The sequence below is a fragment of the Pteronotus mesoamericanus genome, unplaced genomic scaffold (assembly GCF_021234165.1).
Source record: "Pteronotus mesoamericanus isolate MK-2021 breed Mesoamerican mustached bat unplaced genomic scaffold, CSHL_Meso_final contig_90, whole genome shotgun sequence".
Lineage (NCBI taxonomy): Eukaryota > Metazoa > Chordata > Mammalia > Chiroptera > Mormoopidae > Pteronotus > Pteronotus mesoamericanus.
In genome coordinates this window covers 33456157-33471107 of record NW_026555277.1, presented here as the reverse complement: position 1 = coordinate 33471107, position 14951 = coordinate 33456157, and the positions used below count along the sequence as shown (strand labels likewise).

Genomic DNA, 14951 nt, shown 5'->3' with positions numbered 1-14951 from the left:
TGAATCAGCCAACACAAATTAAACCATATGTAGTAGAGTTTTTGCGTCAAGTGTATGCCAGTGTAATTTAATTATTTGGGAATAATTAATTCATGTAGTGAACAAAGTGAATATTTGATTAGCCAGGACACCCTGTTCCATGAGCATAGACAGCAGAGAATTTCACATATTCCTTGCTAGAATAGCTGTCCAAATTAACAAATCTCTCAAATGATGCTTGGATTACCTTATTGAACCATATATTTTAAAACATTAATGAGAAAAGACAAAATCTGTATGTAATTTTGAGCCACAGTTAAAGATATAGGATAAGAAAAAATAAATGTAGGAAGGGACAGAAGTTATTTGGTAAGTTTGTATGCTAAAAAGTCATATAGTACTTTAAGGGTTTTGCCCTCACATTTTACATCTAACAGAATGAGCTAATTATGAAATCTATGCGTCAAAGATTTCAATTTCAGGCTTGACTTTACTTTGAAGATTAATTTTTTACTTTATCATCTTTACAAGGCAGTTCAGTGGACAGCCAGTCTGAATGTTACTCATTGTTCAGCGATGTATGAAGTGTATTTAATCAATTTGAAGAAAGTTATATTAAACTATTATCAGCAGCCTCAAATATTCTAAACATCTCAAAAGAAAGGTCAAGAGGTAATATCACTGCTAATCATATGAGAAACAATGTGTTTAACTCATTCCTTATATCAGAGCTTTGCACTGATTTATGATTTCTTTTGTCATAAAATGTAATGAAAATACAGCAGGTGATTTTTCTCCAATGCTGAAGAAATATTGGCTATTTGGGAAGATTTTATTCAAATCTCATAATGAAAGCAAAAGTGCAGATAGAAGCCTTTCTACAATGATGAAGTCAAGGATATCAAATTATGTGAAGTTATATTTTGAGAACTATATTTGTGAAATATGCCAAAGCAATAAATGTAAATAATTCTGTATAATAATGACTTTAATACAGAATTGTAAAATTATATTTAAGAAGCAATTTATGAGCTCAGTTATTTCAAAATACATTAACAAAACTCAAACAAAACTGTTAATTTCAAAATACACATTGATATAAAATTTTCAGAACTACACATTTCTAAGTCATTATTTTATCCCATGCCTAGCTTAAGTCAAGAGCTGGAATAGTTCCTGACATAGAAACTAAATGAATCTTGGTATTGATTTTTATACCCAAATATCAACATGGGAGTCCTTTAAAAAAATAAACACAGAATTCTCTCAGGAAAAAAACATCTGAAATCTAGAAGGCAAAAATCTGTAGAAATTAGAAAGCGTATTTAACAAGAAAAATGAGCATGCTGTTCTTACTGCATTTTTCGTCCAGGTGAGGCATCTGGACTGATTATAACAGGGGCTCTGTTTTTATTCTTGTCTCCATTCCTCAAAACTCTGAGTCTCATAGGGACATACTGTTCCGGTGACTTACAGGTGGGTTTCTTCATGGAAGGGCTGTTTGGAACAAGCATTCCTTCTATTGGCCAATCAAACTCCTTCAGAAAGAAATGGCAAAATTGACAATAAGTAAGAAGAGTTACTTCTCGATATAATAAAAATATAACACACCGCTTATACTTTTCATCTTTCATTCATCTATCAAACATGTATTGGGCACCTAAGATATTCCAGGCAAGTCTTACTAATGTTTTATTTCAATAAAGAGGAAGGATAGTAATTTTTTAAATGTAGGTAAAACCTGTGTTGCATTACAGCATGGAAGATTTACTCCCTTTCAAAAAACATCATTCTGGGAAAACAGAACTGAATTAACTTGGAATGTTTTTGTTCATGTGTGAAATATCTTTAATACGAGGAAAGTAAGAATGTGTGAAAAGTGGTTTTACAACCTGAAATAATATTATCTTAAGCTAAATCTATTTGGCAAAGAAGAATATATCTGGGGCACACTCCGAAAATCATAGTGAGATAATATAATTTAAATTTCAAACGTTTCAGTAGTAGGATTCAGTTAATTTGTATTCATTTATTTATAAATTCATGCATTATCTAAATGTGGTTTACTATATTCCAGGCACAGGGCTAGACACTGGAAATAAAACTATGAACAAGATAGGATACTCTTTCTTAAGGGATTTCTAGCGGGTGCTCAGAAACTTATCTAGGAATAAACTGGCAATTAAATAGTGTAATATAATAGCAACTGGGTTTGCACGAGGTGTGACAGGGTTTGCACATAGGAGGAGAATCTAACTCAGAAATGCCATGTAACCGACCTGAAGCCTTAGGAGGAGTTAGTGCAGTAAAGGAGGGATAAAATGATGGCGCGGTGTATGTATCAGACTTGAGGATTAATAGAACATGATGTTTGGGAGAACCAAAGCAAGGAAAGATGGCTTCCAGGTTTGTAGCTTGGGTGACTGGTACTGCCATTCCCAGAAACAGACACTTGCGGAAGAAGAGTAAGTGAGGAAAGGGATGACCAGGGGCGATGTTAGGCAAGATCCAAGATCTTTCTTTCTTTCTTTGTTCTGTCTGTATAAACAATTGTCCTGGCAGTCATTAACTCTCCATTAATCTGCAGTAACCATGCTGCGAAATATCACAATTACCTGAAAGTGTGGGTCTTTTTCTGTGTGTTTTGTTCTCTTTGATGTGTCGGTTTCTGTCTCCCAGTACAGTACCGTGCTGCCTTGATTATATCTGGTAAGTCTTGATATTTGGGAGGGCAAGGACCCCCACCATGTTATTCTTCTTCAGAAACTGGCTCTTGTTGGCCCTTTGCTATTTCGTGTACACTTAAGAATCAGTTTGGTTAGTTTTTAAAAGCTTGTTTGGGACATAAATACTCTGTGGCAGGTTAAGTAATTTCCTATTATTCCCATGATTTATTTTCTGAAATGGGTGTTGGACCATATAAAGGTTTCTCTCTGCATTTACTGAAACATACTCATATGATTATCTACCTTCTAATCAGCTATGTGTTAATTACATTAATTGATTTTAAAAATTTTAAACTAATCTTTCATTTCTAAGTTAATCAGAATTGGCCACAATGCATTATCTTTTTAAGAGATTATTGAATTCAATTGCTGACATTTTCTTTAGCATTTTTGCATGTGCATTCGTAAATAAAATTAACATGGAATTTTTGTATACTAGTCTCATCAAGGTTTAGTATCAAGTTTACCTTAGCCCCAAAAAATAATTTGGGAAGTTGTGCTTCTTTTATAATGTTCTGAATGTTTTTTTCTTACACGTTCAGTAGTATTTGCCAATAAAACTCTTTCATCAAGGTATTCTCCTTGTGGGGGTATTTTAACTACTGACTCTATTTATTCTATGATTATTTGACTACCCAGTTTTAAATTCCTTCTTGATTCCATTTGGTTAAATTACTTTTACAAAAAAGTCCAGGAAACTGACTTTTATTTATGAATATTATTTATCATGAAGCTACTGATAGCATCCTTGTATTACTTTTTAAATCTCTCAGCATCTATATTTCTATCTTTCTTTTAGTCCTAATATTATTTACATTTACTCTTTTTTTGTTATCCATTTTAGCCAGGTATATCCATTTTATTAACATTTTTAAGAAATAATTTTTGATTTTGTTGACTCTGTTTCATAAGTATTATATATTAAGTTCTCTCCTAAGTTTCTATTTCCTTTCTTGTAATTCTTTGAGCTCATTCTGCTATTATTTTCCTAACTTCTTAGGTTGAATGCAATCTCATTCATTTTTAACCTCTCTTCTTTTTCAATAAAAGTATTTAAGGTTATGAATTTCCTTCAAGTATGCTTTAGCCACATTTTCTTTGGTCCTAAGTATTTCCTCGTTAAATTTTCGTTATGACTTCTTCATTGTCTTAAGAGTTAGTTAAAATATCTTTTTAAATTTACCAATACAAGATCTTTTCTAATTATGTATTTAGTTATTTATTTCTAAATTAATAAGAAGAAAAACCTGCTTTCACTTTCAAAACATACCAAGGACCTAACTACGTTTTATCACCTCTACTCCTACCACCTTGGTCTAAGACATTACTTCCTCTCACCTGGGGACCGTCAAGGCCTTCTGACGGCTATTCCTGCTTCTGCCTTAGCCCCCTTTTACCCTTCTGCCCCAAGCCCTCCAACGGCTTCCCATATCAGAGTAAGAGCCAAAGGCTTTACAACGGCCCGAGGCTCTGTGTGATCCGCACCCCTCTTTTCTCTGTGACCTTACTTCCTGCTGTTCTCTCCCTGCACACACTGCTGTTGCCGCACTTTCCTCACTGTTCCTCCGAAACACCATCTCAGGATCTCTGCATTTCCTGGCATGCTCGTTTCCTGGATTTGCTTGTTCTTCAGGTCTTTACTCAACTATCACCTCAAAGAAGCCTTCCCAGGTCAATCAAAAATTTCCAGCCCGGGCCCTGCCCTGCGCCGTCCACACTCCCCAATACTCCACGTCCCCTGCCCTTGCTTCTGTTTTCTCCTTATCACCAGATCACATTCATGAGAACACCTTGTGAATGGCAAGAGCTTGGGCTCTGGGAACCAGAATCCCTACATTTGAATCTTTGACCCATCACTGGCACGATCTTGGGCAAATCTTTGACCAAAGAGGGATGGAAGCTGATGGATAAACTCCTCCCTCTTTCCCCACCAGGAGAGACTTTTCTAAGAACACTGTTTAAATGGCTCCCTGGAGGACAGTTTGAGAACACGTCCTCATTTTGGCTCTCCTTTCTTCCCGCCTGTCCCTTACTGGTGCTCCTTGGGACTGCGTTTCCTAAGAAAGTTGTAGCACATAAGCCTTTTGCCTCAGGCTTCACTTTCTAAGGAGGCCAAGAGAATCTCATGAATAAAAATGGGAGAAGGGAATATGGGTACAAACACCTAAAGGAGGGGCAGGCAAAATGCTCAATCACTACAGAGCTGGCCCTAGTGTCCAGGCAGTGTCCAATGCACATGACAAAGATAAAGGTACACATGGCTTGGAGAGATGTGCTGGCATGTTAGGCCATACAGACCAAGGCATATGGTCTTTGGTTTATGGAAGGTTCTTCATTGAAATGGAGAAATATGGTGTCAGAAAAATGAAGGACAACAAAAAACATGGATTACACCTGCTGGAGAGAGCAATTTCTTCCCTCTCTGTTTTCCCCACTGGAATTCTTACATTCCCATTCATTTTTTTAGTCATTTTCTCTGTGTTCACACCACTCCATGGCACAGCTGCATCGTCAGGAGCCCTTGCTGGGCCATGGTGCTCCCTTCCATGGATAATTCCGCTTTATCTCCCTCATCCCTCTCTCATAACCAGAGGCCCCCTGCGCTTCTTTGGGAGCCCAGCTCTTAACCAAAGATCTAAATTGTTAATCAAATTGGCCTTCTTTCATCTATTTACTATTAATAAACTACTAATTCTTTAATTCTCTCTCTTGGGCCTTCCTATATATCCATTATTCCTTTTATAGCTACAGTTAATTATCATCATTTCTTAACAGAGTAATAAAATGTGTACTTTTAACTTTCCTTTGTTTACCATGTGCCCCTCCAGATGGATTTATTTTAATTCAGAAATTTGGAAGTTTTAAAATCATTATTCAGTGGCTCATTCCAAAGTCTTAAGCCTCTTCAGGCTCACTTTTCATAACGATTTCATTCTGGAATCTGAAATTCTTTGCTCCCAACCTTTAGGTGGTTAGAAGTACAATTTCTCAATTTACAACATTTCCCCAAGAAGTGAGAAAATAGTTTGAGCTCCTGGAAATTATTCCAGTGAACTTGGTCACAGAAAAAAAATAATTCATGAATCTTGTTTTTAGAAGGTTTTGACATACTTTTAAAATACAGATATCTTAAGACATAAAATACTCTTTGCTTACAAAACGCAGTATTAATTGCCTTTTAGGATGAATGATATGCAACAGCAAGAACAGCATGAAGTCAGTTCTCAGACCAACTGCCGCCACTGAGAGGTATACAGTTTGATGCTGATGCAGTCTCGGTTACCACAGAATAACTCCTGTTGTCCACATTTCCCTAAATCTTCCCTCGGTTTTCAATCTGCTTTGACAGGTTCTTATCAAGGAATTAGCAGAAGAACGTGAGTCTCACTTAGGAAAGCGTTTCTTAGAGGGTTTTCTTAGATTCAATATTTTGACTTAATTTGCAGGCTCATTCAGTCAGCCTGGCTACCCTTCCTCATACTGACCTTATAACTGAATGAACTGGCTCAACAAGCAGCCTTGACTTCTGGGACGTTAAACTTTTTATGGGAGTTTCTTCCTTCCCCTCTCTTGTCCCCTATTCACCAAGTCTGCCTTCCTTTTCCAGTTCCTTCCTTTTGACTCACAACCTATACTTCTTAAACTGTAAGCTCCATGACGGTCAAGGCCATTTCTCTCTCCTTCCTTGCTCTATCTGCATTGCCTAAATATGTAATAAATAAAGAGTAGGTATTATAGTAAAGTTGGAAGATTAAATCTAGAATAAAATGAATACATATGCTTACAGTGACCACAGTGTTTTGAATCCCACAATATGTCACATTTCTAATTGCAGTTTATTTTAACAGAAAGTCTTTCTAAGCAAAATAGTAATTGCACTTAATTATACACAAATAAGTTTATCTTTTAGCATAAGAAATAAATTATATGGAAATGGAATTGCAAGAAAGTATGGTTCCTTCAGATAAGATAGATCCAGATTTTAAATGAAATAGATCACACTGAATTTGAATAACTGAGTTCCCTGCTTGGTTAAGTATTTTCTTCTCTTTCTCAAATATTTCAAGAAATAACAGAGCTCTGAGGCTGTCTTTTTGCAACACATGATCAACTTGTCTCACCTTAGCTAATTTAGTGCCTTAGTCCTTTCCCTTCATTTACAAGTGAGGGCGAACTTCTTATTCACTCTGTCCAAAAACTACTGTTCTATTTGAATGGCTAGAGAACTTTGGAGTAGTCCATTTTCATCTCTAAGATCATTTAGTTATCAAATCCCAGACTATGGACAAAAATTTTATTTTTTTAAAGGTAAATGTTAAAAGGAAGCCGGCTAACTTAGGTTTCTTAACATAATTACCATTCATTATTTAAATTAATTAATTAACTGAATACTTTCCTTGTACATCAAGGTTAAAAAAATGTATGCACAATATCTGTTAAATTTGTAGTCATTGTAATTTCCTCTCTCTCTCTGTATAAGTACTTCTGGGTATGCCTTCCCTGCCTTCCTCCATCTAGTTAGGTGGGTGGGAAGATTAATAGCCTAATTAAGTGTGCCCCAGTTTCTGCCCATTTGGAAAAATCTTTCTTGTTTGTTTTTTAGCTCCGTATTTTATATATATATTCAATCAAATTGAAGGTTCAAACTTCATACCAGAACTGCTGTTTGCCCTCAATGTTGTCCCTTTCCTTTCCCCTTTCTCACTGTGGTTTTTGGATGTAGATGAAAGTTCAATAATCCATATACCACTGGGAAAAGGGGGCCATGGTCTCTACGTGGGTATTTGTTTTTGATCCTTCTAGGCCTCTGAGGATGTGCCTCTTTAATTTCTTTGGCCACTGGCAACGTGCTGGCACCTGCTCACTACTGGTTGAAGAATAAGTTATCCTCCCTAGGCCTTGGGCTTCGGCCTCTATCCTTCCTGAACCTCTGAAGAAAGTCTTACAATTAGCACAATTCTTGGCCCCCCGCCCACTCCCTTGGTCGAATTCTGGGTCTATTGGTCCTTCTGTGCACCCCCACCCTGGCCTCCACGTTGGCTCTCATATTGCTACAAACCCTGAACCTAGACACATAATTCTCCTGGACACTGGCTCAGGCTACCCAACCCACAGGCTCTGGCATTTTGAAGAATTCCTCCTTTTTTCAACAAAACTGAGCTTTCTAGAATTTTGCTTCACTGAAGTCTAAATATATGGGCATTTGGGGCCCTAAGCAATGACTTCTTGGTTTCAGACCCCATCAGCTCTTCCCCTAAAGTGCACAGACTCACTAATTTAATTGGTAGGGAAGCATAAGGAATTGTAATTTCAGCGTAAAGAAAAAAAAAAAAACGTGATTAAAGTCATAAAATATGACAGAGTAACTAAAAAATGGGATAAAATATTTTTAAAACTATTTATAACATATCATTGTCCTAGCAATAAAGCAAGACATACTAGAGACCCAGAAAGGTAAACAAAGTGCTGAAAATGGACTTTATCTTAAGGGAATTTCCCAAACTCCAGTGAACTTCTGCTTCCTTGGTCTTTCAGGAGAAGAGCACAAGAGAGAATTTCCAGGGCCCGGCAATGGTGGGAAGCCTAACAGGAGAATATCTCCCGTCATAAAACAAAACCACAGTAAGATAAATGTCACTAAAGAGGCAAATGAGAGTGAATCTCCAGGTGGTTTAAGTAAAAGAGACCATCTCAAACATTTTCTCTGTGTGGAAGAGAAAAATAATCTTCACACTACAGGACTAGCTTCACTTGGAGTATAAAACACATTAGATAAAGATAAATAGGAAAATAATCTGAAAGAATGGTAATTTGAAAATATTATGCAAAAAAATGCATTAGAAAAGGGGAAAAAAGAAGTATGAAAGAAAAGGAGGTTAAGAGACATAAAGGTCAAAATTAGAAGGTCTAGCATACACCTAATCAGAGTTTTCTATTTAAAAAAATGGAGTGAGGGGAAATATAACAAAGGATATTTGAAGAGATAATGGGTGATAATTCTCAGAAATGATGCAACATACTAATTCATAAATTCAAGGACCCCCAAGGGGGAGAAATAAAAAGAAATCCTCTTTCAGGCATATTATGGTGAAACTTAAGAATACCAAAGGAAAGGGAAGATATTAAAAGCTGTCAGGGAGAAAAGACAGAACACCCTCAAAGGAATAACATTTAGAGTGATAGCTGACTCCTCCATAGCAACAAGGAAAGGTAGAAGTCAGTGGTGATATCTTCAGAATGAGGGCAAAATGAAGACATTCTCAGATAGGCAGAAATGAGGTTTGCTAGCAATAACTAAAAGAAGGGTGTACTAGGCAAAAGGAAAGTAACCCCAGGAGGAAAGGCTGAGATGTAAGAGGAATTTACATGGAGAAGAAAACTTTGAGGTAAATCTAAGTAAATACTAACTACATACAACAATGTTAATATCTTGTGGAAATTTTTAAAAGATAAAATTGGAATATATGACAATAATAGCTTACGTTATAAATGAAATGAGTGGAATTAAAATATTCTTACGTTCTTAGTTATTTGAGAGAAGAGTAAATGTATTTGTTAATTTTAGATTTTGATTATTTACATATACAAGTTAAAGTGTTTGTACTAATAACAAAAAATAAAGGATAGATATAGAGGATATAATTTCTAAACTAGTGGATGAGAAAAATATGAGAAAACAAGTCAATCAAAAAATAGGAATGAAGGGAAAATGAAACAGAGAAAAAGTAGAACAAATACAAAGCAAGTAACCTAAATATATGCCATTACAATAAATAGAAAAGACTAAATCCTTAGGCAGAGATAAAAATTGTCAGACCATTTTTTTAAATGAACTGTATGCTGATGATTGGAGACCCTTAAACAGAAGAATATACAAATAAAGAAAGTAAAAGGATAAAAATAAGGAATAATAGGCAAACGACCAAAAAGAGCTGAAATATTTCTCTTAGCATTGACTAATTGAGGCTTTCACTAGAGCTCAAGAGAATCTACATTGATGATAAAATTTCAATTCACCATGTAGATACAATATTTCTGAGCATGTGTGTGTCTAAGAATTAAATTTCAAAATATATAAAGCAAAACTTAACAGTATGCAAGAAAAAAATAAATTCATCTCCATAATGGAGGACTGAAATACATGTTTCCAATTAATTGATAGAACAACAGAATTAATTAATATCTTGCACCTAACAGCTACAAATTAAAAGCTTCATGGAAATCGTTATAAACATGGACTGGGCCTTAAAACTTAAGTATCCACAACCATGTCTTATATAAGCAATACAACCTCATTCAGCTGGCCACTGGGAAGGACTGGCCACATGTAGGTAAGCTTATTCCAGAGAGGATTTTCAACTTTGGAATGCTTCCACTGGCCTGGCTTACTGGTCCCTGCGTGTTTTATGGCCCACCTAAAGCAAAATAAAAGACAAAAGAAATTTAGCAAGATAAAATACACTTCTCAGAATATTTATTTTGTACTTATAATGAACTAGGCAGAGAATGAAAAACCCAAATCTGATAGTTTACTGTGTACAAGAGATACAAATAGGAGTATTATTAAAATAAAGGAATAAATTATTAAAACTCAGGAAAAATTGGCAATATTATAATTGACAGTGGAATTGAGGCAGGTAAATTAGAATAACAACGTCATTGTATAATAACTATGACATAAATTACAATACTAACAAAAAATTCAAGCAAAACTTTTTAGACATTGAAAGAAACCAACCTAGACAACAGATTACAATCTACTAGTTTTTCTTAAAGTAACAAATAAGGATCTAAAATGTCTGACTTTGGGTGGTGGGTAAACAACATAAACAGATCATGTATTATAGAAACGTACACTTGAAACCCATATGATATTATTAACCAATGTCCTCCCAATAAATTTAATAAAAATAAAAATTTTTCATAAAAATAAACAAATATGACTAAAATAAAAAATATGATGGTTATAATAAATATAAGTATGACTTTTTTATATACATTGTAGTCTGTTAAAAGAAAATACATCTTCCTCAACAATTCTTAGAACATTTATATTTACCACTAACCAAGTAAACTTCAATTACAGTTTTAAAATGAAAATTGAACAAGCCACTCTTTGTGGCAAATCATAGAATAAAATTAGAAATAAATTGAAGTTTAAAATTTATAATTTCAATCACAAGATAACTTTAAAAACACATTCTCCCTTCCAAAATTTTATTATACCAGATAGAAAAAAAAACAACAAAAAAAACATGACCAATGCCTGCTTAGGAAGCAACAAAAAGAACAATCATGAAACGTAAAGGATCCATCTATAATTATAGTCAAAAGTAAATTCATAATGTTAAATGCTTATTTATTAAGAATGTGAGAAGGAAAATTAATAAAGTTTTCAACTCAATTTATTTTAATGTATTTAAATTATATTATGAGAAACATATAAAAGGAAGTAATAAATATTCAAATAGAAATAAAAATGTAAAAAATAGAACATCAATAGAATGGTTTAAAGAAATGTTTTTGAAATAAATAAAATAACAATTCTTTTGCATATAAGTCTAGATTAATTAAAATATAATACAAACTAAATAGAAAAATTGAGCTAAGTATCATGGAGATTAAAAAAGTATATTCTGCATGTGTATGTTAATCAATGAAAATTTTTTTTTTTTTTAATTTTCTCCGAGGACATTTTTTCATTGCTTTTAGAGAGAGAGGAAGGGAGAGAGAGGAACATTGATGCAAGAGAGAAGCATCAACTGGTTGCCTCCCCTATGCACCTGGGCTGGGGATGGTACCTGTCCCCAAGGGGGGTCTAACCCGCAAGCTAGGCATGTGCATTGGCCAGGAATAAATCCTACAACCTTTTGGTTACAGGACAACGCTCCAATCAACTGAGCCCCACGGGCCCAGGCTCAATGCTAAATTTCTGATAAAATAAATGAATTAAAAAAAATACTCATAGATTTAAAACATAAAACAAAAACCATAGCCTTGCTCATATGACTTCACAGGTCATGGAACAGATCATCTTCATGCAATATAAAATATTCTAACCATACAAAAAAAACTAGCTAATTCATTTCATGAAAGGGAGATAAGCTTCATAATGAAGTCAGTTACTGATAATTTAGAAAGTAATACAGCAATCTTACTTAAAATTATGTATGTAAAATTTTTAAATCAATATTAGCCAATAAAATTTAACATTATAGCAAGAGAATAATCACTATAGTTAAATAACAGTGAGTCTAGAAATCAAATGATAGACATTTATTAATATAATAAATCACCGATTAATGAATGAGAATACAGGAGCAGTCCCATAATTTTCTAGCACACCTGATGATCATCTGGGCCTGAAAATTTTCTGAGATTGGTCAGCCTCATCAAAACCACCCGCAGTATTCGAACTCATGTTCAAGGGACCTGATTTCCCATAAACTTGCTGAAAATTCTTGGACCCTATACACCAAGAGGCGGAGGTGGCAGAAAAGACCTGCTCTTTAACGATGTAGAGCCTGCCTCTCTGCTACTGCAGAGCTATCTGTGTTCTAAGGCCAGCTCTTCTGCTCATGCATAGATTCTTATCCTCTCTCATCTAAAGTATTAATTTCCCTGCTCTTCTGAGTCATTTCATCTGCACAATGTCTGACAGCTTGATATCTTAAAAAATAAAACAAAAAAAACTTCCTCTATACCCCACATCCACCTCCAGTTGTTGCCTTATTTCTTGTGACCCTTTACAGCGAATTCCTTAAAAGACTCATCTCCTGTTCTCCCTTGTCCTCATAAACCAATTCAAATTAGATTTTCATCTCTGAAGCTCCAATGAAACTGAGCCATCAGGTTTTTTCACATTACCAAAATCAAAGGTCTGTTCTCCAACCGGAACTAACAGCAGTATCTAACAAATGATCACTTTCTTGACTTGACCTGACTTCACTTGACTTGACTTCCATGAAACCACAGTCTCCTGGTTTTTCTCCCAGGTGATAGCCAAAATTTTTAGTCTCCCCTTGTGTGCCAGAGGGTTTGAAATAAATGCTCTGACAATTCAGGGCCTACCACATCAATCAAGTTCTGAGAGGCCCGTCGGTCTGATGCATCACTGTAAGGTAAAGGGCGGTTTGCGGATGAAAAGATTCATCTTCTTGGCTGCAGCACCTGTATAACTTCAACCCATCAGGGTATGGGTTTAAAAGCAACTGGTCAAGTTCAACTTCTACTGCTAATAAACATTCCTTATTTGCTTATTGTTTATTGCTAATAAACAATAAGCAAAGGCCATTAGATTGCAGAGTTCCAGCACAGCATGAGCTTTTATGTAAAAGCAACAGGCCTCTTAATATTCTGTTTTATAAATGAAGAGCTGACAGACCCTTAACTGCAATGGCACTAGCATGCCCAGCTATAATGACTGTACATGTGCGTAACATAAATTAGGACATTACATCAGTAGGGACTCTTGGAATCTTAATTCCCAAAAGCCAGCACTAGGTGGAGACAATGATTCATAAAATGCTTGTAGGCAGCCTCTTTCTCATCCCGCAAGAACTTATTTCTATTTAATATTTTCCATTCTTCTCTTCAGTGTGGAAAAGGGTGTTGCTAAACAATTGGCATTTTAATAGAAACATTTTATGAAACAAAATATTTCATGCTTTACAAAAGCCTGCATGAGCACACATATGTGTATATATACACACATTATAAGGTAGCCAAGTAAGGTTCAAAAGCAAGTTTACTTATTTAAAATAATGTCTTTATTAACCCTGCCTTTCCATTGAAGGTAAAATTTTATTTATAATACTTCATGAGTATCTACCTCAGAATATGACCAAAGTTAAAAATATCCTCCTAGGCATATCTGAACCTAAAAGATCAAAAATTAAAATAATTTTTCAGTATTATGGCTGACAGATAGCTATCTCCTCCCTCAAAAACTAAGTCCAGAATTGACCATATCAATTTCAGTATAATAAATGAAATCATGGATCCACCAGAGTACTCTGTTCAATTAGTTTTATAAAGAAATGGGAAACAAAACTTTAGATAATGTTCTTTGGAGTCCAGTGCCTTTGGCAGAAAGGTATTATTTTGCAGTTTTGGAAATCAAGTAAAACAAAAGCAAATCTAACTGTGTTCCAGTTGAAAAGATATAGTCTTTTTTAATATTATAACATAGTAATAAAATATGATACAATATATAATTTGGATCTGATACAGTGAATTATAAATATTCTGGCAAATTAGAACCTAAATCATCAGTACTTAACAGACATGCATGTAAATATTAAATTCTATTCTACAGCTGCCAAAGGAATTCTCTTTGCTTTACTCTATGACCTATTTATTTAACTGGTCACTTTTGTTTTTAAGGTTATCTAAGACAAGATTAGGACACTTAGAATTTATCTATAATTAACTTAAAATTGCATGGTTACTCAGAAACAATGAAGGCACATTATTCATTCAGACAGGGAAGAAATCATTCCAAATGAGGATGTACACACACAAACTAATCTTAAACACTGTATGAAGGTTACAAGATTAGATACATAGCTGGAAACCTGGATCCATCAAGTATCAGTCTCTACTGTTTTACCAGTAGTACACTGTATGAAATATTTTAGGCCACATTTATTTTGCAATTCATACTGAATATTAAAAATAAATGTAATAATTTATATAAATAATTACTTTTAGGATTTAAACTTTAAATAACTTTACCCTAACAGAAACAAAGCATTAAATACTGCAATGTTACTACTTTACAAGCCTAAATTCATAAAGATCAAGTAACTTTTGCATATTAAATATTATTCTACTTTATTCCTAGAATATGTTGTACAAACTAATAAATGCTCTTGCAATTTGTTCTTCTGTCTTATATATTTGCATTTGCCCATGTCTTTTCATTGTTTTGATAACTAGCAAACTACTTAAGACAGAGCCTGGATTTATGTATGTATGTATGTATGTATGTATGTATTTTTAGAGAGTGAAAAACTTTAGAGAGTTGGGGGAGAAATATCGATTTGTAGTTCCACTTATTGATGCATCCATTTGTTGCTTCTTGTATGTGTCCTGACCAGGGAATGAACATACAACCTTGGTATATAGGGATGATGCTCTAACCGACTGAGCTACCCACCAGGGTAGAGCCTGGGTTTTAACAGAAACTAAAGGCTAAAAGGAAGTACTCTATGATTATGCTCCCATTGCATGTAACTAGGAATT

The 14951-nt window shown here is 34.6% G+C and overlaps 1 protein-coding gene across 1 annotated transcript in view; it reads right to left on the bottom strand.

The window, feature by feature from the left end:
* Positions 1–14951, bottom strand: part of DCDC1 (doublecortin domain containing 1) — a 349931-nt gene that overhangs the window by 61667 nt on the left and 273313 nt on the right. The window contains exons 19-20 of the mRNA XM_054585968.1: positions 9997–10120; positions 1336–1517 (exon numbers count right to left, since the gene is read on the bottom strand). Coding sequence (XP_054441943.1) covers positions 1336–1517; positions 9997–10120 — 306 coding nt within the window. The remainder of the gene's footprint in view (positions 1–1335; positions 1518–9996; positions 10121–14951) is intronic.